Source organism: Pelmatolapia mariae, linkage group LG10_11 (assembly GCF_036321145.2).
Source record: "Pelmatolapia mariae isolate MD_Pm_ZW linkage group LG10_11, Pm_UMD_F_2, whole genome shotgun sequence".
Lineage (NCBI taxonomy): Eukaryota > Metazoa > Chordata > Actinopteri > Cichliformes > Cichlidae > Pelmatolapia > Pelmatolapia mariae.
This window is the reverse complement of record NC_086236.1, coordinates 18188475-18210541: the sequence shown is the minus strand read 5'-3', so window position 1 is coordinate 18210541 and position 22067 is coordinate 18188475. Positions and strand designations below refer to the sequence as shown.

General features: G+C 41.0%; 1 protein-coding gene and 1 pseudogene across 1 annotated transcript; both read right to left on the bottom strand.

The window, feature by feature from the left end:
• Positions 1–3069: 3069 nt before the first annotated feature.
• LOC134635322 (UDP-glucuronosyltransferase 2C1-like) lies at positions 3070–4909 on the bottom strand (annotated as a pseudogene).
• Positions 4910–18621: 13712 nt separating this feature from the next.
• LOC134635321 (UDP-glucuronosyltransferase 2C1-like) lies at positions 18622–21029 on the bottom strand. Its single transcript, XM_063484714.1, has 3 exons — positions 20736–21029; positions 19935–20645; positions 18622–19206 (listed from the first exon to the last, which is right to left on the bottom strand). The coding sequence occupies exons 1-3, from the start codon at positions 21027–21029 to the stop codon at positions 18622–18624; spliced, it is 1590 nt and encodes a 529-aa protein (XP_063340784.1).
• Between the last annotated feature and the right edge of the window lie 1038 nt (positions 21030–22067).

Here is a 22067-nt window from a genome sequence, read left to right as displayed (position 1 = left end):
AAGACTTCTGTAAGGGAAGAGTGCAGTTAATTGGATGTTTGTATTAGGCTAACTCTGATTTGTTTTATTTAGTTTTATGAGTTTTGATGTTGAATAAAGATTTAATAAATTAATAAAAATGTGAAAAAAAAACTTTCAGTAGAGTGTTTACATGAGTATAAGTCATTCAATATAATCTTAATAGGCATTCCTAATCAAATATGATGGATAGGTATACATAGACCCTTAAAGATTATTAGATTTTTTGTCAATGCTTTGAACATGTCAAACCTTTACTTAGCATTTTTCTTAAAAAGTGGGTCCAGTTGACTTTTTTTTGTTTTTTTGTTTTTTGTCTTTGTAGCAAAATCAAAGTATCATGTTCTTAAGAAAATGTATTTTTATATGTATTTGTAAATTAGTAAATTACTTTGGAGCAAGCACCTGGCAACAGTGGGAAGGGAAAACGTCCTTCCAGCAAGAAGAAGCCAGACTCAGGGAGAGACAGCCATCTGCTGCAGGAGGTTGGGAGTGATAGGCATACTCAAAGAACACTTTTTTAATCTTATAATGAACCTTTAAACCCTTTTTTCCCCTCGTTTTAGCAGTTCAACCCACAGTATTTTTGAAGTATTAATAGTAACTTAGTAGTATTTAATATTTAATGAAACACCACTGAAGTCTCACTTGCAGGAGGGTGCTGTCCCCGTGTAAGCATGGTGGTGAAGGGGTTAGCATTGCTGTCGCACAGCATGAAGGTCTTGGGTTTACATCCCAATAAATTACTTCCCAGTTGGGCCTGTTTGTCTGGAGTGTGTCGATTCTCCCAAGACACTCCTCCCACAATCTAAAGTTATGCTTGTTACGTTAGTGATTCTACTCATTTGTTGCTGTTAAATCTGTTATACCTTCCATCATTGATGATGCCATTCAAGATGTGTGAGCCAATTCCAATAGGCACTATACTGTACCCTCATACCATCAGAAATGCAGGCTTTATAAAGTGAGAGCTGAAGACAAGCTGGATGATCCCTCTTCTTTTTAGTCCAGAGAATGCAACGTCCATGTGAAATGTGTCACCAGCCCATGATTATGCACGATTTAAATAAGAGAAATGGTATTTGTAACTGTTAAACATGGAATCATAATTTCTGTGATTTTGCTGATAGTTTATGTTATACATGTAACCAATACAACAAATAGGAAAATATAACAATGACTAATTACAGGCCTCTCACTGAGATTCCATATGGAGTGGCTTGGTTGTGCAAAGATGTGTACACGCGAGTGTGTTTTTGTGTGAGAGAAGAAAAGGAGGGGGGAGTTACAGACACACCGAGGAGGCACTAATCTAAGAGGATCTCTGACTTTAACATGTATAATTTGAAAAAGAAACCTTTGAGTGTATTGTGACTAACGAACACAGAGTTGTGAAGAGAAAACTTATTCCTATAGGGAGTTAAAAAGAGATCGTGTTGGAATCATAAAGAGTCATGATACTCATGTTAGACTGAGCTGATGATAAATCCTGTTGAAGTAAATTAGTAAAAACTAAATTAAGCGTTTAGAAATTATATTCATATGTGATGGAGTCACTAACATCGAGTGATTGGATATCACAACAGGTGAGACTAGATGTCATCTCACTAGATGTGACGTCCAGAAAGAGGGGGGAGAAAGGAGGACCAGGGATAAAATTTTTGTGCAGAAGAGATCATTTATTCATCTTTTAGTCTCCTGTGATATGAGCAGAATAGAAGAATCAACCTAAGAGTTCAACGTTTTAGTAGAGATGCCAGAGCGATCAACTTGGTTGTGTATTTTCCAGCTTTTTCTCTGCTTGTTTTTGCTGTGTTCATTATAAATCCAAGAGGATTTGGATTTCTGTTGTTTTCCTGCTGAATTACAACTTCCAAGATTTTAATGGTTTTCCTGTGGATAAGAACTTTAAGATTTGGATTTTCACTGCATACTTGGGGATTGAATTTCCAAGGCATGCCGGTTCCCTGTTGGACTTTAGGGGCGTCTTTATTCTGGATGTGCCCAACCTCCAGTCTCTGGTCCAAGATAAGTATCACAAATCAGCATTAGATCAGAGTAGGTTAATTAGGGTAAGTATAATTAAAGTCACTTGAATATATGATTGTTTGATTTGGTTTCAGCTTTGCTCCTGCTAAATTGCATTAACCCATCCTGCATTCAGAACATCTAAAATTGTAGACATTTGGGGTTTTTTTCCCTTTTGTGAAATAGTAAAAGGTAAAAATCACCTTATTACTATAATATCACTGAGAGCTCTTGCGGGTTATTCTAGCCTTAAAAATGAACATATCCTTGGGGCCTACTTTTCCAGACCACTACATTGAAATCTAGTTAGTTATCAAGTGCACAGATTTAAAGGAGAGCTGCTAATAACAGGTGTGCCTGAGAGGAGCGCTTAAGTAGTGGGCCCTGTGGACACACGTTCAGAGAGCAGGATCAACATCCTGAGGGTTAAGAAGCAGTTAGAGCTGGCCAAGTCTCCTCCCCAGCTCCTTTTCAAGCAGAGACCCTATCCCAGAGCTTCCTGTATTAGGGGTTACTGGTTGAAATTCCACAACAGTCAGTGATTTCTCAAAGTGTTCCTGGGCTTTTGTAATAACTTCCATGACAAAAATCATGCCCGTCTTTAAATACATTCCAATTTGTTTTAAGTTTGCCATCAAAGCCAAAAAATATTTTCAATCCAATAAAACTTTGATCCTGAAGGTTGACCCCGAAGGAAATTGGGTATTCCATGCAGTAGAAATTAGAGTTTAAACATTTGATGCATTTCTTCTCTCCTATTGTGAATAAAATATGGGTTTAAGGTTTAGAAATCATTAGATTCCATTCTTATTTAAAAGCCGCTTCATTTCTTTCCAAATTCAGGTTCCCCACACCCACACACACACACTATGTGTGTGAAATGGGGTTCTAGAGGTTTTGTTTTGTTTTTTTGTTGTTTTTTTTATTGTCACTTAACTTCAGAAAAAAATATCGAGTCATAATTAGCATGTTTTGCAGTGAAACTACAACACTAGGGACAATATTTGGAATGCCCCAGCCAAATCAGCTTTGTTTAGTTTTTATCGTTCTTTGTCTTCGGCAGCACAGAAATCTGAAAACAGCCACAATAGAGAGAAGCAGCACAGTGACCACAGACAGCAAAATGAGCACTACATCTAAAGAGTTGTAAGAGTACCAGGGCATCTTATAAGAATCTGTACGCAGGTGATGAGCCCCTTTGTGGTGCATCACATACTCTACCCAGAAGACAGCCTGCTCCATGGGTGTTATTGGCTGATCTCTGTGCAAACGTGACAGTCTTTGAATGTTCTGCCTGTAGCTCTCTTGGTGGATCACTTCCTTAAGGCCTTGCTCAAAACTGTGGCCATTAACATCAGCTAGCTGAATCATCTTTCCAGCTCCTCTCTCCTGCAGTCGTAGAAGGTTGTCATACTGGTCGAAGAACAAGGGTATGCCGAGCACAGGGACCCCATAGTAAATGGCCTCCTGGACACCATTAGTTCCTCCATGAGCTACAAAGACTTTGGTCTGTGGATGACCCAGAAGATCTTTCTGTGGCATCCAGTCCACTATTAGAGTGTTGTTTCCCAGTGTAGAGGGTCGGTCTCCTTTATGCTTCCATATCACCTGAACAGAAAAACAAAAAAAATACATTTCAGCTCACAATGTTGAGTAAGAGCACTTATCTTTCTTCATAAAGAGGCAACTTGACAAGAACATTCTGTTACACAAGCATAGTGTTAACCTGTGCAATTAAGAGACAAAACAAAGCCTGCAGCATTTTTTACCTTCTGGGGCATCTCGGCAAAGACACTGGCGATTTCATCTGTAATCTCTTTGGGCAAAGCATTGACATAAGTTCCCAGAGTCATGATGATCACTCCATGCTTCCCGGCACTCTGAACAAACTCCTCCAGATTTGCTGGCAGAGGCCGAGCTGGTTTGCACTGAAATCCTCCTATATAGACTATGTTTGGCATAGTGGGGCGAGGGAACTCAAACACAAAATCTGATCTGAACAACCAAATGTCTGCTTCCTGTAGTAGTGAGATGACATTACATCCACCCTCAATATACTTATTACACATGTCATCATAGATTGGCAGAAAAATAAAATTCTGCTGTAACAAGGTAAAGATATAGAAAAATATGTTTTTGATCCTCTGGATAAAGCTCATTTGGTCTGTCAAGCCAGATCCTGGCACCGGGATATACAAGAGTGGCGAAGGGGTCAACACAAAGTGGCCTTCCCCTCTAGGGAACTAGCGTACATAAAGTACTAATGGGAGTTTAAGATATTTGGCTAGAACAGCCCCTGATGGCATGGCAGGATCAGTTAGAAGCAGATCATACTGGGAAACTATTAATCTTTTCACCATATTTTGATCATCAAGGATTTGGTTTATGACCTCAGACCACAATGAATGGAATTGAAAAATCACAGAGAGGAATTTTTTTATACATTTGAAGGAATTCAGCAGTGAAGCTCGCTCTCTTTGCATCTAAAAATGGAAAGAGTGTTTAAAACATGTTTATCACACACAAATTACTTAATTTACCATCAAATGGAGCCACAGATGTCACATACCCTGATGTATTCCTCTGTGGGTCCATCTAAAAAATGCTCAAGATCTTCATCCATTTCAACTGTAATGGATGTGTAAAGATCAGACTTTTCAGAGATGTACCAGCTGGTAGACGGCCTGATCACAGTGAGTTTGTGTACCCTGGCATAAAGTTCTTCGAGAATGATTTTCAAATTGACCCAGTGGCTGCCATCTACAGGAACCACAAGAATGTTTCCTCCATTGCAATGTGGTGTAAATGAAATCAGGAAAAGACTGAGGAAAACGAGCATCCCACAGGCACAAAATGACGGCATCGCTTCTGTAACAGACCAAAGCAAATAATGATCCCCTTACTCATAATACACTTCTCGCTGCCTGACATTCAAGTACAGGTCATCTTATATTTTCAAACTGATTTCACATACTTGTATGACAGACGACAGTATACATACTGCAGCAAGATTCCATTCAAATTTTTCCTTACCTATCGTCAGCAGTTTAACTAAAGGAATCCCTGCTCTAATAATGTAAATGAGTTACCTGATGTCTTTCTCCCCTCACCCCAAATGGAAAAAAAAAAATGTATTTGTGGTAAGTCACTAATTTAGGAAGCACATTTCTGTAAAGCAGACAAGGATTTCAATTACCCAACAAAAGGTAATATAAAAGCTGATCATTTCTTAAACCAAGAATACCTTAGAAATACAAAGCTGCATAAAACAGCACACTGGACCACAGACACATATTCAGCAAACACAAGAATTGGCAGTCTAGAGTGCTGGGTTAGCTCTGTGGTTGAGCAGATGACCATATGTCGCATGGCCTGGACGGAGGCAGGGACTGAGTGGATCAGTCAGACACATACATACATCCGATCAGAAGTTTCAGAATGCCCCAATTTTGTCCCTGCGCCCCTTTTGCCTACTTAAAAACACTCCAAGGTGTTGTCATGCTACCATTGATATGAGTTGCATACAGCCCATTTATATCTTAAATGGGCCAGACCACTATAGTATTACCAGTAAAATTCCTACATAATCCATTTCCATACCATGAGATCAGCATGTCTACGTAGTCTTTATACAAGTTATCCTTTTCCAGGATTATTATCCCTTTCCAGCAGAACAGTAACATACCTCCTTACCCCCTATGCATCCCAATTGCAAATTTCAGCTGCGCATCTTGACACTAGAGTTAAATCCAGCGCAGACCTTTCCCCCCCGAGTTGATATTAATGTTTGTTCCATGTCCATCATTTGAACCTCCAAATTCCTTCTCATCTATTTGTTCTTCCATTACCTCACCATTTCCATCAGTTCTTTCTCCTTCCTAGCGTGTGCTAAGAGCAATGAATTCCCCAAGTCATTTTTCACCATCTTGACAGGTCATGCAGTTATAAGAGTAAGGACCCTTTTTTAAAAAACAAGGATTATAGATTATTGTAATGCCTCCTTCTGTTAGCATTGAAAATGTTTAAATAAATCTGTTTTAATATTTTATATACACAGTGCAGTGTGCTCATAATCAAGTTGGCGTTCCGTGTTTGAGGGTCAGAAGCTTCGTCCAGTGGTATGACTGGGCTGAAATATTGAGGAGTTGACGTAGTAGCGCAGAGGGTTTTGCAGCATGCTTACACATCACACTTGATAATGGTTATAGGGGTCAAAGGGAGTCCGAACAGAATGTCTTGAACTAGATATTAGTATCAGTAATATTAAAATGATCAAGGCTAGGTAGTGAGGTGTTTTTGTGTCCGTCTTTGTGATTCCAGTAAAAAGGGGCAGATAAGGAGGTCGATGAAGAGCAGACGGAGAGGACATCGAATGGAGACATCAGGATGGGTTCCGGAAGAAGACAGGCATAATAATCATTTCTTATTGATGCAGTATAAAACCTGTACCCGATAAGGGGTATAAGGGTCATCCTTTCTCTGAAGACAGATGGCTGCACTCACAGAGAGGTCCAGCACTGTAACTAATTTCAACTGCTGAAGCAAATTAAATATTTTAAACAACACATTTTTCTTGTACTTCCTTCTGAAAAAAATTGAACAAGACACTTCCCTAGCCATATTTCTGTTGCAGAGTATTCTAATTCATCTCTTTTTCTGCCACTTAGTAAGTTATATTTTACTTAAATATTGCATACCCACCACTAGTAGCAAAGCGTCCCTCGTGTCTGACCACCATGCACTTACATACAAAAAAAAGGCGTTCTCAAGCCACCTGTACCACCACTATGTTTAAAGTCTTGCCCAGATGTCTGTATGCCAATTCATGCCATAGCAGTAGTAGGAAAGATTATGAAAACCAGGATTATATATCTGACTTAACTGTTCCACTGTAGTACTCAGTGGATCTCTCACATCTTATATCAGGGCTGTCATTCCCACATGCATTGCCGGTGCTTTCTCAATCATTTGGAGTTGTTCTGTTGTGTGCCTCAGTTCACATGTACCATTGATCACACCAGCTTCTTAGCATCTGTGTTTGTCAAGTTCTCATTCCTTATCTTATTCACTCTTATCCTCATGAGCATCCATGTTTTTTTTGTTGTTTTTTTTTTTTTTTACATGTGTTAATCTGTTTTCAGTTGTAAGTTTCTGTACTTGAGCTTCCCTCTAAAACTACACAACCACTATTTGCAACACTGTTATCCTCCAGCCACAGTATTAGGATGAATTCCCCTGCCCCCACCCCTAACTGAGCACATATTTTCTTCCTGGCATGTGGACTACATACAACAGGTCTTTAAGATGGCTGTAATAAAACTATGACTTAAGCCATCACTTGACCTTGCTAACTTTCTCAAACCTTCCTTTCATTTCAAATATTCTTCAAAGTAGTTTTAAAATCGCTAACTGATCATCTGCAGAGGAATGGTTCATTTAAAGAGTTTCACTCAGGTTTCAGTAAAGGTTACATATGTGCATATTAAACAAATATGTAAGACTGCTTTCTTGCATTTGCACATCATCTCTAAATGTAGAAGCATTCTGTGTCAGAGAGATGCAGAAAAATTAGATCACATATTTATTACCTGTAGGCTAGACTATTGTGATTTATTATCATAAGTTATAAGATGAGATAAACCTTTAACTAGTCCCACACGTGGAAAATATTTTGGTTAAGACCAGTAAAAATAAGGAGAGAAAAAAACAATAGCACAGAATAAAAAAAATAAAAAAATAAAAAAGAATAAAATACTATATACAATAGATTAAAGTCTAATTATAATACTTATACTGTTATATTGGAAGACTGCACTTGGCACTATTGCACATGAGGGAGACAAGGCAAAAGTTATCATTGTGTATGGGATGGGATGTGTCTGTATGCATGTGTGTGGTCACCTGCAGAGACCAAGTTGTAGAGTGTGACAGCAATGAAAGAAGGAAAGACCTGTGAAATCTCTCCATCCCACATAGTGGGTGCTGCAGCCTGCCACCGAAGGAGCTGCTCAGTGCTGTCAGAGTCTTCTGTATGGGGTGGGAGATGTTGTCCAACAGGGATGACAGCTTAGCCACCATTCTCCTGTCACTCACCACCTCCATTGGGTCCAGAGGGCATCCTAGAACAGAGCTGGCCCTCTGGATCGCCCTGTTCAGTCTCTTCCTGTCCCCAGCCGAGATGCTGCCGCCCCAGCAGACCACACCATAAAAGATGGCTGAAGACACCACAGAGTCATAGAAAGTCTTCAGGGGTGGGCCCTTCACTCCAAAAGACAGCCTTCGCAGCAGGTTCAGTCTGCTCTGCCCTCTTCTGTAGAGGGCATCTGAATTGCAAGTCCAGTCCAGTTTATTGTTCAGATGAATACCAAGGTACCTGTAGCTATCCACAGTCTCAATGTCCATACCTTGGATGTTTAGTGGTTGCAGTGGAAGATGTTTGTGCCTGCAGAAGTCTACCACCAGCTCCTTGGTTTTAGTAGTGTTGATCTGGTGGTAGTTCTGCTGGCACCAGTCCACAAAGCCTTGGGTCAGTCCTCTGTAGTCCCTGTCGTCCCCATCAGTCATGAGGCCGACTATTGCAGAGACCTCTGAGAACTTCTGCAGGAAGCACTGGGTGGAGTTGGGAGAGACGTCTACAGTGTAGATTGTGAAGAGGAATGGAGCCAGAACCATTTCCTGTGGGGCCGCCATATTGCATAAGACCCTGTCTGACACACAGCCCTGAGTTCTCACATATGGTGGTCGGTCGGTGAGGTAGTCCAGTATCCATGTTGTGAGGTAATGGTCCACTCCTGAGTTCTCCAGCTTATCCTTCAGAACTGTGGGAAGAATGGTGTTTAAGGCACTGGAGAAATCAAAGAACATGACTCTCACAGTGCTCCCAGCGGTCTCCAGGTGAGAGAGGGAACGATATAGGAGATGAATGAATGTGTCATCCACTCCAGTGCCAGGCTGGTAGGTAATCTGAAGTGGGTCCAGTGATGAACTCACCAGGGGCCGAAGCTCAGCCAGGACCAACCGCTCCAGGGTCTTCATCAATTGGGATGTCAGAGCCACCGGCCTGTAGCTGTTGAAGTCCTTGGGACGTGGAGTCTTTGGCACTGGTACCACACAAGAGGTTTTCCAGAGCTGTGGAACTCTCCCCAGCCTCAGGCTCAGGTTGAAGATGTGACAGGTTGAGAGAGACAGGCTGGAGCCATGTGTTGGATGTGAACTGGATGCTTTGGTTGGGGGTGGGGAGTAGTGAGCAGTGTGAGTGGAGGAAGTGTGAAGTGTCTGAGGTGTCAGAGGTGGAACAGCAGCAGTGGGGGTGGGTGAGTCTGCAGCAGATGTTGACTGCATTATGGATTAATCAAACCTGTTAAAGAAAGTTTGAATATTTTAGAATATTTTAAAATAAAATGGGAGGCAGAGCCTTCAGCTTTAAAGATCCTCTTCTGTGGAACCAGCTCCCAGCTTGGATTCAAGAGACAGACACCCTCTACTTAGGCCTAAAACATTCCTTTTTGACATAGCAAATAGTTAGGGCTGTATCAGGTGACCCTGAAACTTCCCCTAGTTACACTGCAATAGCCTATGCTGCTTTCTTCCTTCCTGTTAAAAGGGCATTTTCCCTTCCCACTGTTGCCCACTTCTTATGAGCAAATAAGAAGTCATTTAGTTGTTGAGGTTCTATTATTGTAGGATTTAAATTACAATATAAAGCAAATCAAGATGTCTGTTGTAATTTAGTGGTATACAAAAAAGACAATTGCAACATGACCAAACCTCTGTAAGTTATTGCATCTTAGTGGTCTTAGAACATACCTCATAAACCCAGAGTATACAGCCTCTGGAATCTCTCAGAGTGGACTGGAATAGTCTGAGCAGGCTCTTGTTTGCCCTCTTGTTTTTCATGTCCTGATTTCGTTGGTCATTTTGGAATTCATCTTTACAAAACGAGAATTGGATTAACAGCTGTTCACACTGAGGCAGGTTTGAAATCAACTACACATTGCTTAAGTGTCTCAGTCAGTCTGAACTGCCAAGCTATGTCAAATCACATCTGCCTGCATCTTCTGATCAGCCTTTTATATTATTATATACCTTGACCAGTTCTTTCAGTGCAACTTTCAGCAGGCAGTAAAACACATGCACTTTTTTTCACATCCAGCTCCATACTGCACACAAAAAAAAAAAAAAATACCAGTTACTACCAGTTCCTTTTTAGAAATACCCAGAAAAAGCCAAGGCCTTTGCTCCAGCCCTATACCCCTGCCAAAGTTCTTTAACAATTCCTGGTGACCATTAAACAAAGGCAAAAGCCTTAATCCAAAAACAGCAAAAACCAGTAAGATAAGACAATAATTGAAAGGTCACACGCAACTGCTGACATCACTCACCCGCGCCCACACAGTCATCCAACAAGCAGGTAAACAGGAGACAGGATAATTTATAAACAGATGATGATTAGTGAAGTGAAGACAGCTGAGGGGAAACAAAACACAGACAATCAAGACAATCACACAGAGAGGAAACTCTGCTCAATGCAAGACTCAAAAGGAAACTGTCAAAGTAAAACAGGAAATAAATGACCATAAATAAACTGATCATCCAGAAGAACAAGATGAAAGTGGGGCCCTCAGTCTGATCTGACATGAATTTGTTCTGAACACATCCTCAAAGCAAACATTTAGTAAATAATTGCACCAATGCATTTAACACTAAGCCACTAGTAGTGACTAAAGATTCACATAAAGTATCTTTAGTATACGCTTTTTTTGCATATTTCCACAGATTCAGTAAAATTAACAAGTGGTGGAGGCCAGCAGGTGGATGAGGGAGAGGGGAGGCAGGAGGAGGAGAGACCCGAGGTGGCCGCCGGTCCGAGTGTCAGGTGAACTGAACTTCAGGTAAGAAGTTATGACCTGCAGTCTATCTGGGTCAGATATAAACCAAGTTAAGGTGTAGTTTATTTTCGTTGTGCTGACTTTTTACAGTCAGTTACAATAACTCGTACTGCGTACTAGCTAGCATGACGGAGTTTATATACAGCTGGGTGGGTGCTATGATGTTACTGATAGTGAACTTTATTTTATTCATAAGGTTAGTTAGTAGAGTTGCCAACCGTCCCGTACAAACGGAATCATCCCGCATTCAGAGAAAATATTACGTGTTTCGTGTTGAGCTGAGAAGGAACAGTTTGTCCCGTACTTCAGCTAGAATGGAAAAAGACACAAAGGTGGAGTTATTCTGTCTTTACGCTGCAGCTGCCTCTTCTTCTCTCATTCTCTCCCCTCTCTCTCCTGTTGCTACTTTAATCATGAAACTGATCAATGATCAGCTGATTGGCTTTTCTCTCTTGTTTGTTTATCGCCCACTTTGCGCCAGAAAGAGGAAACCGCCGGATGTCGCACGAAACAACAGCAGCACGTTTAAACTTGATCAGCTGTTGTTAGAATTTATTTAATATTAATTTCTAGTATCAGCTGATGTTTGCTGGAGCCACAGCTGTAAAAGCTGCTGGTCATGATGTCGGTTTGGATATGTGGTGAGAGGGAAACATGAAGATGAAACCAGGAGATGTCCTTACTGAATCATCAGGGCTGAACAGGTGATGGAGAAACAGGTTTACCTTTTACGTGACATGAATGAGTTGAAGGGAAGTTATAAACTGTTTCTGAGAGACAAATAACACCAGGATCCTTTTTTTTTTTTTAAACGTAGCTGACAGCTGGTAACTGTGCAGGGGCAGATCTAGCAAAGTTTTGCCAGGGGGCCAGGTAGGGCATTAACAGGGAAAAGGGGGGCACAAAGAAATACTTTCTTATTCTCATTTAAAATTTCTGGCTGTTATTAAATAATTATCTGAAGCTTACAACCAAAGTTTTTATCTGACGTAAAATGTATAGAAATCATACATATACCAACAAGACAGTGTACATCACTGTTACAACAGCGTTTGCTTTCATTCAAAGGCTTTATGGCTTTAATACCTGGGGGGCTGGTCTTTAGTCAAAATGCCCTGGCCGTTTTTTTTTTTTTGTCCCAGTCCAGCCCTGGGCACAACACGCAGTGAATTAATCTGAGAAGGTGCATCAAAAAATAAATGGCCGCACCAGCAGTGCACATTGCAAATCAGCTCGCATAGACACATTAGTTGTGCCTCTTCTTAATGATGGTATCTTAGCTAACAACCCCAACTACCAGATTCAACTTGTAATTGGCTAAAAATAACTTAGCCTACTGGTAAGAGGGACGTTGTTAGCTTTCCACATTCCGACACTTCAAAAGCTTCAGGAGCTTTCCGCTCAGCACATCATCAGCACCACGGAAATACACGGATACATCCGTAGACTCGAGACACAATGCGCTTTTGGGACTTTCAGGTGTATGGACCAATGTTTTATTTTCTGATCAAACCAGAAATCTTTAATGAGCAGCTAATTTGTCTCGCATTAACTGGCTGTGTCAAGTGTTCTCTGTCTGTGAGGTGCCCACACTTGAAAAGACCAGACTTTGAATTTCACTCAATTTATTTTTGACCAGTTTCAGGTTCATTCAGTCAATCAGGTAGTTAGCTAGTTAGATAGCTGTTTTGCTAGGTAGGTAGGTGAAAAACCTTTAAACAAAAAATAAAGAACATTTCATTAATCATTCAGATAAATGCATTATACAGAATACAAATAAAATAACAAAAATATATACACTTCAGTAAAGCCATTTAACATAGACAAAAGTTCAATATAATTTTTTAAACTTAAATGCAGTAACTATTTCCCAAAGCATAAACACATTTCCACAATTGAGCTTCCATAGTTCCCAAACATGTAAGCAGCAAATATGAGTCCAAGAGCTTACCGATAGCCCGTCTAGCTCAAAATCCTCCTCACAGTGGAAAGTGGATTGTGCTTTGTTTGCTGTCCTCTCAGTATGTCGCACCCGGGTCAAATGACTGCTGCATGCATTTTAAGGTCTACTAGGCACGCCAGCCCTTGATTGCTCTAATTCAGCTCACCTGGCGGAGCGGCGCGCACCAGGCCGCGCTTAGTTGTAGATTGCACACAAGGTCTAATCAGCGGCCACGCGCAAGCAGCAACACAGAGTAGGTAGTGGGCAGGAGGAGGAAGAGAAGAGTAACAGCCACACCTACTAGGTCAGCGCGACACCTCCCACTCGATCTTTGCTCAGCACTGCCTGGAAAGATCGCACTCAGGTGGGCTGATCCCTGGCTTGATCTTCCACCGGTAAAAGGACCACAAGACGCCGGATGTCCCGACGTAAAATGGTGCTCAGCTCAGGACTTCTGGTAGCAGATTTTGGACTCTTGACTTCAATGCTGGAACTTCTCGAACGATCCCTCTGGAATCAGGATTCATACTGATGACTTTTGCGAGTCTGAACTGCCCTCTAAGGGCATTTTGGTCGCAGAGCCAAACTATGTCTCCAACAGCAATGTTTCTCTCTGCAGTATGCCACTTACTGTGGATGAACAGGTTTCGTCCAGCGAGTTGGCTCCAGGACCTCCAGAAGTTGTTGACCATGGTTTGTACTTCTTTCAGCCTTTTGAAAGGATAATTTGTGAAGTCGATAGTTTTGAAATCCCCACTTTGTGTGGCTCGACCAAGCAACAGATTATTCAGCGTGATGTAGTCAATGCGATCTTCTCGGCTCTGAATTCTGGCCTCAATGGGTCTCTCATTTGCAAGGTTGGCAGCTAGCTGGAGTGCTGTCAGAAACTCACTGAAGGTAAGAGCCTCTGCATTGCCAAGTGTATGAAGGGCTCTCTTGGTAACTCTGACAGCAGCTTCGGCGGCCCCATTGCGGTGAGGTGAGTCAGCGGGAAGAATCTTCCATGCCCAGGTGGTCTCATTTTTGGCAGAGTATTCTTCAAGCGATTCCTTGTTTTTTTGTCTCAGGTAAGCATACATTTCTTCTAATACAGGTTTGGCGCCGACAAAGTTTGTGCCAGGATCTGACCAGATTTTCCGGGGATGGCCTCGGACAGAAGTGAACCTCTGGTAGGTAAGCAGGAAGCTCTCTGTTGATAGTGTGCTCGCTAGTTCAACATGAATGGCTCGGCTTGCCATACAGCAAAACACAACTCCCCAAACTTTCATGGTCACTCTTCTCTTGACATCATCCCTCACATGATAGGGTCCAAACAGGTCGACAGATGTGAATTCGAATGGTGCAGCAGGATTTGACCTCTCTTCAGGTAAGTTTCCCATTACTTGCTTACAGGTTCTTGCCTTTGCCTTCTTGCAGATGATGCACTGGCAGTGTTGGGGAGTAACGGAATACATGTATCGCCGTTACGTATTTAAAATACAAAATATGAGTAACTGTATTCCGTTACAGTTACCGTTTAAAAAGGTGGTATTGAGAATACAGTTACTCTGTTGAAATACATGGATGGCAAATACATAGAAGAGTGCCTGACGAGCCCAGTTGTAAGTAAGCTATTAAGACTCGACTGTACACCGTGTTCGTGTTTTCCACCGAAACAATAAGTTCCGTTGGAGCAGCCTTTCAACGCCTCTCTCTGTCTCTCGCAAGCAAAGTTGACCCACACAACAAAGTAAAGCTAGTTTTCAGCTACGAGCCCGACACGAACCCGACGTATTAGCCAGAGGTCCCTTTACTACGGTTCGGAGCCGCGGACCTTCAGTAATAGTAATAAATCACATTCATGTAGTTGTAAACAGCATGATACTATATTAAGTAATCCAAAGTATTCAGAATACGTTACTCTCATTGAGTAACGTAACTGAATACGTTACAAAATACATTTTGGGGCATGTATTCTGTAATCTGTAGTGGAATACATTTTAAAAGTAACCTTCCCAACACTGTGCACTGGTCAACGACCTTTTGGGCAATAATTCTTCCTCTGACAACCCAAGCCTTCATTCTCATCCGCAGTAAGGTTCCTGCCACTCCATCATGTCCCTCGCTGTGTGCTTCTCTGGCAAGGAGGGTGGATAACCAGGCTTGGAATGGTAGAAGGGGAACGGCTCTGCGGTCTTCTTTGAAGGTCTGGATTCTGCCACCACAAACTAGGAGTCCACTTGTTTGGTCTCTGTAAACGACTAGTCTGTCTGTTGTGGTGCTTGGGAAGTTGACGCCCTCTTGTGCTGCTAGGCAAAGGTCTCGAAAAGCATCTCGTCTCTCGCTGACTGTGAGGACACCCGTAGATGGTACTACCTCCCACTTTTCTTGGTCTCTGGTCTTGGATCTCATGAACTTTTTGGCAATGCTCCAGACCCACGCCACGGTCCCAATCAGCCTTCTCAGGTTGCTGAATCGCCTTTTGTCGATTAGCTGTTGGGTTGCTACTCCTGCCAGTGGTCTTCTGGACTCTACGTGTGCTGAGTCCTGAGCTGCCTTGATGTGGATTCTGGTAAGGACCGCAACAAAAGCCTTTTTCTGTAGCTTTGTGACCTTTTCTCGAGCTTCTCCGGCAGATTTCTTCAGCCACTCATCTTCAGGAAGTTGGAGGAACTTTGGATCCGACTGCCACTCGGAGTCCTCGGTTAGGGCATTTGGACTGGCCCCTCTGGTGAGAATGTCTGCAATGTTTGCTGACCCGGGAATCCACCACCAATCTTGGACATCAGTGCTACTCTGGATTTCACCGACGCGGTTTGCGAAGAAGGTCTGGAAACCATAGCTCTCACACTGGATTGCACCCAAGACGGTCTGGCTGTCGACGAGGTGGTACCATTTTTTGACCTGGATTCTGCAGTGCCTCTGGAAGTAGGTCTTCAGACGGGCAGCAAAGACGGCGCCACACATCCCACTCGATATGAGCGGCGCGCACCAGGCCGCGCTTAGTTGTAGATTGCACACAAGGTCTAATCAGCGGCCACGCGCAAGCAGCAGCACAGAGCAGGTAGTGGGCAGGAGGAGGAAGAGAAGAGTAACAGCCACACCTACTAGGTCAGCGCGACAGGCTGAGTTAATGCCAGTTAATGCGACATCGAAGCAGCTGGAATCCACAGCTGTGTGTGTTCATGGAGCTTGCATTTTCACCTGCTGGATATCACTACCTGACAAGTTTAACTGTCTTCAGAACATTGCAGAGGCCTTATTGACAGTATTTAGCTCTACATATTTGTGTGAGCAGATTTTCTCTCACATGAGTGTCCTCAGGTAGCCGTCTGAATGCTGGACACTCGGAGACCTGTGTCTCTGAGTGGGAGACCAGAGATCACATTAACATGTGTGTCTCTGTTTTAACAGACATGCCATATTGGCTTAGTTTATTTTTCTTATCATTGTTGTGAGGAGACCATAAATAGCATTTGTATTTTCTGTTGTACAGTTCATTTGCTGTTATGGAGTTCTTGTTATGGATAAAAAGTGTCTTTTTTTTGTTTCAAAATAGCTGATAACTATTTGCTGATAGCTGCCAACATCTGCAAACAAATATAATTATATAAAGTGGTTCTATATAATGTGTAACTGTTCATATAGAGCGTTATTAAATTTATTGCTAATGCAATCATATGGCACACTGACTTCTGAGGAAATTTTAAATGGCACTCGCCATCAGAAAGGTTGCCTACCCGTGGTCTAGACTGTTCCTCCTGTCCAGGCTGAGGCAATAGACAGTTTGTTGTACACATAATGGATTTTTTTACTTGAAATTTAATCATTTATAAGTGTGCTAAAAGTAACCCTTTGCATAGCTACTAAACCACAATAATTTACAGTTTGTCATCTTCTAATTAAAAATTTATAGAAAAAAGATAACCCTCACACTAACCCTAGAACTAACATAGAAACTCCAATATCAACAGAATTTTTACTTATGCTGTGAAAAATGTCAAAATTTCATTTTGACATGTGATGAAGCATGCAAAAAGCCAGACAAGAACTCTAGTTGTGCATAAAAACAGCTCAGGAATGACCAAATCCCCCCAAAAAATAATTTCTAGTGTTTTCAGTGTTTTTGTAGACCTAATTGATTTTTTTTTTTAACCAGAAGTTTACTTTGCATCACTACTAAATCACAATGATTAACAATTTGTTATCTTTTAATTAAAATTCTATAAATTCTGGACTTCTATAAATAAAATCTATGTTTGCATGTTAGTAGATGTGAACTCATTAAAACATTTTTATGAGTTCTCCTATTGATGGAGCACTTCCTGAAGGCCTTGCGCCAAACTACGTCCTTCAACATCAGCCAAGAGTATGACCTTTCCAGCTTCTTTCCCCTACAAAGCTATAAGGTTGACTTATTGGTCAAAGAACAAGGTTATGCTGAGCCTGTGGTAAATGGCCTTTGGTGTGTAGGTGACCCAGATCATCTTTCTGTTGTATCCAGTCCATCATTGAATGATGTTGTGCCGTGAATGGTAAAGTTCATGTGTATGTACAGGCAGACCAACATTACAATATTATAATTTTCATAAATATTAAAGCTCAAATTGCAAACATACTTTACATTAAAAACAGAAGAACCAAGAATATCAAACCACGATGTTTCTAATTCTGGTGTTTCATTGATTCATGGAGTACCAGTCAAAATGGATGAATATGTCCAAATGTGTGACTTTCTTCTTTTTGCCAGTCTGTATTAGGCATTGCTTTTCTCCTTCCTAACAAACAAACCAAAAAACGTTCTGTATCACAGAGCTTCCAGTAGCAAATTTGAGCCTTTTTAGGGTGTTTTTAGCATTTGTGTGCACATCATTCTGAAATTGTTCTACTATTTCTAGCTCTTTTTAATCCCAAGCATGTCACAGACTTGATAATTAGTTGCAAAATGTTCAAGTCATTTTTTTCTTAATACCATGTGTATACAACCTCTCGGCTATGAGGGAAAGCTCTGCTCTAGAGCTGTCATACACCCAAGTGTGCAGCCTTGCCAATCAGCTAGTGAAATCTTTCCTCCTTTGCCAGTGGCATTTCCTTGTTTAGCCTGTGGCAATAACCCTATCTGAAGTGCGAGTGATCTGCTGTTTCATGTAGATGTAATAGATTTTATAAACTGCAGTTTAATCATTTTAGCAAGTGTGCTGCAACACCACTAGACCACAATAATGGTCAGACATGGCACCATCTTCCAATTTAAAATTCATAGAAAAGCAAAGAAAGTCTGTTTTATATGTTAAGCTAGAATTGAAAAGAACTCATTGAAACATTTGTTAAAAGAACTCAGTTTTGTTTAGTTTTTATTTTATTGGTCGTTGGCAACAGAAATCTGAAAAAAGCCGAAATAGAGAGGAGCAGCGCAGTGACCACAGACAGCAATATACTCTACGCAGAAGACTGCCTTCTCCATGGGTGTTATTGGCTGATCACTGTGCAAACTAGTTAAACTGTTGGTTATGAGGGAACCACCTCCCCCCCCCCCCTCCTTCAGAGTTGTCAAAAACATCTAGTGTGCAACCTGTCCAGCCATCTGGTGAAATTTGGCATAATTTCCTTCTTTAGCTTGTGGCAATAACCCCATCTAGACTGGGAGCAATCTACAGTTTCTTGTAGAGGTTTAATCATTTACAACTGTGTTACAAGTAAATCTTTGCAAAACTAAACCACAGTGAGTAATAGACATAGTATGTCATCTCCCAATTGGAAAATATTTTAGCTTTGTTTAGTTTTTATCTTTCTTTGTCTTCGGCAGCACAGAAATCTGAAAACAGCCACAATAGAGAGAAGCAGTGCAGTGACTGCAGACAGTAATATGAGCACTACATCTAAACAGTAGTAAGAGTACCAGGGCATCTTATAAGCCTCTGTACGCAGGTGACGAGCCCCTTTGTGGCGCATCACATATTCTACCCAGAAGACTGCCTTCTCCATGGGTGTTATTGGCTGATCTCTGTGCAACCGTGACAGTCTTTGAATGTTCTGCCTGTAGCTCTCTTGGTGGATCACTTCCTTAAGGCCTTGCTCAAAACTGTGGCCATTAACATCAACTAGCTGAATCATCTTTGCAGCACCTTTCTCCTGCAGTCGTAGAAGGTTGTCATACTGGTCAAAAAACACAGGTATGCCGAGCACAGGGACCCCATAGTAAATGGCCTCCTGGACACCATTAGTTCCTCCATGTGCTACAAAGACTTTGGTCTGTGGATGACCCAGAAGATCTTTCTGTGGCATCCAGTCCACTATTAGAGTGTTGTTTCCCAGTGTAGAGGGTCGGTCTCCTTTATGCTTCCAGATCACCTGTAAAAAAAAAAAAAAAAATCTTTACAACCTTGTTCAAACACACTCTAGGTCTCTAGACTAATTTGTGTTCTTAACTGAACTGAAGGAAGGCAACATTAAGGAAAATCTGATCATTTTGAGAATTAAGTCCAAGTTTCAAGAACAAATATCCTCTGGGTGAACTCAACAGAAACCATTTTAGTAAACAGGAAGCGGTTTTTCCTTTTAGCACAATTATTCTGTAAGGGCATTGGAAAAAAATGGTCTGGGAAGCTGCATTTTGTCAGCTGGTCAATTTGTTTCACAGCAGCTCTGTCAGTTTGCCTTGACTTTTTTCCCCCTCAAAGGAAATTTGAAATTTACACCTCAGTTCTCAAAATGTTAATTTCATAATACCCCTTCATAGGGACACCTTACCCAAATTACAGAAAATAACTTTGTAGAATTTATTCTATGTTTGTCTTTTGGTGCATTTTTAATCAATTGTCTGTTTAAAGGTGTGACTTGCTTCCAAGCTGTGTGTGCTCCCATTTCTCTTCTGTTTTAAGAAACGTCTGGCTCAAAAAAAACAAAAAAAAAACAAAAAAAAAAAACAATGCTAAAATTGGTTTCAAAATGAAAATTAAGGAAGCCATGGATTGTGCACAAACCTTTGTCTTTTGGCTGATATAGTATCTTTTTTTTCCTCTCTATGTTAACAATCTAAAACGCAGTAGTGGAAATATGAATAATCAACTTTTTGTTACCTTTTGGGGCATCTTGGCAAACACACTGGCGATTTCCTCCGTAAGCTCTTTGGGCAAAGCATTGATTAAAGTTCCCAGAGTCATGATGATGACTCCATGTTCCCCAGCGCACTGTACAAACTCCTCCAGCTCTGCTGGCAGCGGCTGAGCTGGTTTGCACTGAAATCCTCCTATATAGACAACATTTGGCATAGTGGGGCGAGGGAATTCAAACACAAAATCTGACCTGAACAGCCAAATGTCTGCTTCCTGTAGTAGTGAGATGATGTCACATCCACCCTCAATATATTTCTCACACATGTCATCATAGACTGGATCCACTAAAAATTTCTGCTGAAATAATAAAATGGCATGGAAAAAAATGTTCTTGATCCTCTGGATGAAATTCATTTTGTCTGTTAAGCCGGATCCTGGAACTGGGATATAAGACAGGGGTGAGGGAGCTAACACAAAGTGGCCTTCTCCACTGGTGATCCAGCGTACGTTGAGCACTAAGGGAAGCTTGAGATATTTGGCTAGAATGACCCCTGGGGCCAAAGCTGGATCAGTTAGAACCAGATCATACTGGGAATCTCTTAATCTTTGGACCATATTTTGATCATCAAAAATATGTTTGATCGCATCATACCACAATGAATGGCCACGAGAAAGCAAAGATATTAAACCCTTGGTGAGTTTGAAGAAGGTCAATGGTCCTCCCTCTCTTTGCACCTACAAAACAAATGCATGACAAAAAGTTGTAAAGAACTTCTCTTATCTCATGAATCAGTAGGGATTAAAATATATATAATAATTATATACCTTTATCTGCTCCTGTAGGAACACATCTAAAAGGTCCTCATAATTTACAGCCATTTCAACTGTAATGGATGTGTATAGATCCGACTTTTCAGGGATGTACCAGCTCGTGGAGGCCCTGATCACAGTGAGATTGTGTCCTCTGGCATGAAGTTCTTCTAGAAGGATTTTCATATTGATCCAGTGACTGCCATCTAAAGGAAGCGCAAGAATACTCCCTCCATTGCATTGTGGTGTATATAAAATCAGGAATACACTGAGGAAAACGAGCATCTCACAGGCATGATGGGATGTCATGGCTCCTATAATATCAGAGAGAAATAATCACCCCAGTGACCTCAAATGATTTCAAGTAATCACAAAGAATCAGTTTTTGCTCTTTAACCAAACATGTAGAACTGCACATTATACACTTGCAAGCACTGGAAAATTTCTATTAGCCTGTTAACTAAATAGTCACCAAACTTAAAGGACAATGTTTTAGGAAATTCCTTACCTGTGGTCAAAAGAGAGCAGCTGTCTAGCTTGCCCACAGACTGTTCTTCAAAACCAGTCTGGCTTACCCAACTCTTGAGTGAGCAATACGCCTTTTACTCGTAAAGCAGTTACATCCATCACATATAACATAATGGTGACATGGTGGTATGAATATTCATTTATTCTTTTTCATATTTTTATTGAATTATATGCTATTTTTCAGTCTTTTGTTTCAAAATTGAATTAATTTGATGTTTTAGTTTGTAATCACTTACCTTATTCCAAATACACTCCTTTTGGGAGATTTGGGCGGGGGGGATCCTACCCAATTAGTCTTTCAGTTCAACATAACACACATATCATTCTTTATAACTCTTAACTTTGGTTCACGAGTAAACAGGCAGTTTCAGTGTTTGTAGCTGCTAGTTCAGTGAGTGGAAGAGAGGAGCTTTACATTCACTGACCTGCACATTAATGAGTAAGAGTAAAAAAAAAACATTTACTCAGTTTCTCAATTTCAGTACAGCTGTTATGTTTAACTTTGCATGTTCAAGGTACTATCTTGTCATGGCTTGGGGGAATCTGGACCCAAAATAGGTTTAAATAAGCACAAACAAACCTTTATTCAGAACAGGCAGCAAATCCAGACAGCTGAAGATAACAAAGAACTAAGGAAAACTAAGGGCTTAAATACATATCAGGTAATCAGGGAATAAGACACAGCTGGGGAAATAAAGGTGCAGGTGACGAGAATCAATTAATGAGCAAGAGGGGAAGCAAAACTGAAAACAATACATGAGACGAAGGACTGTCAAAATAAAACAAGAAGTAATGTGCACACTGAGACTCAGACAAAGA

Excerpts from the sequence above, each read along its gene's own strand:
- LOC134635321 (XM_063484714.1), bottom strand. The coding sequence starts at position 21,029 with ATGACATCCCATCATGCCTGTGAGATGCTCGTTTTCCTCAGTGTATTC. Across the intron at positions 20,646-20,735 it reads TCCTACAGGAGCAGATAAAG|GTGCAAAGAGAGGGAGGACC; the intron begins GTATATAATTAT and ends TTTGTTTTGTAG. Across the intron at positions 19,207-19,934 it reads TTGCCAAGATGCCCCAAAAG|GTGATCTGGAAGCATAAAGG; the intron begins GTAACAAAAAGT and ends TTTTTTTTACAG.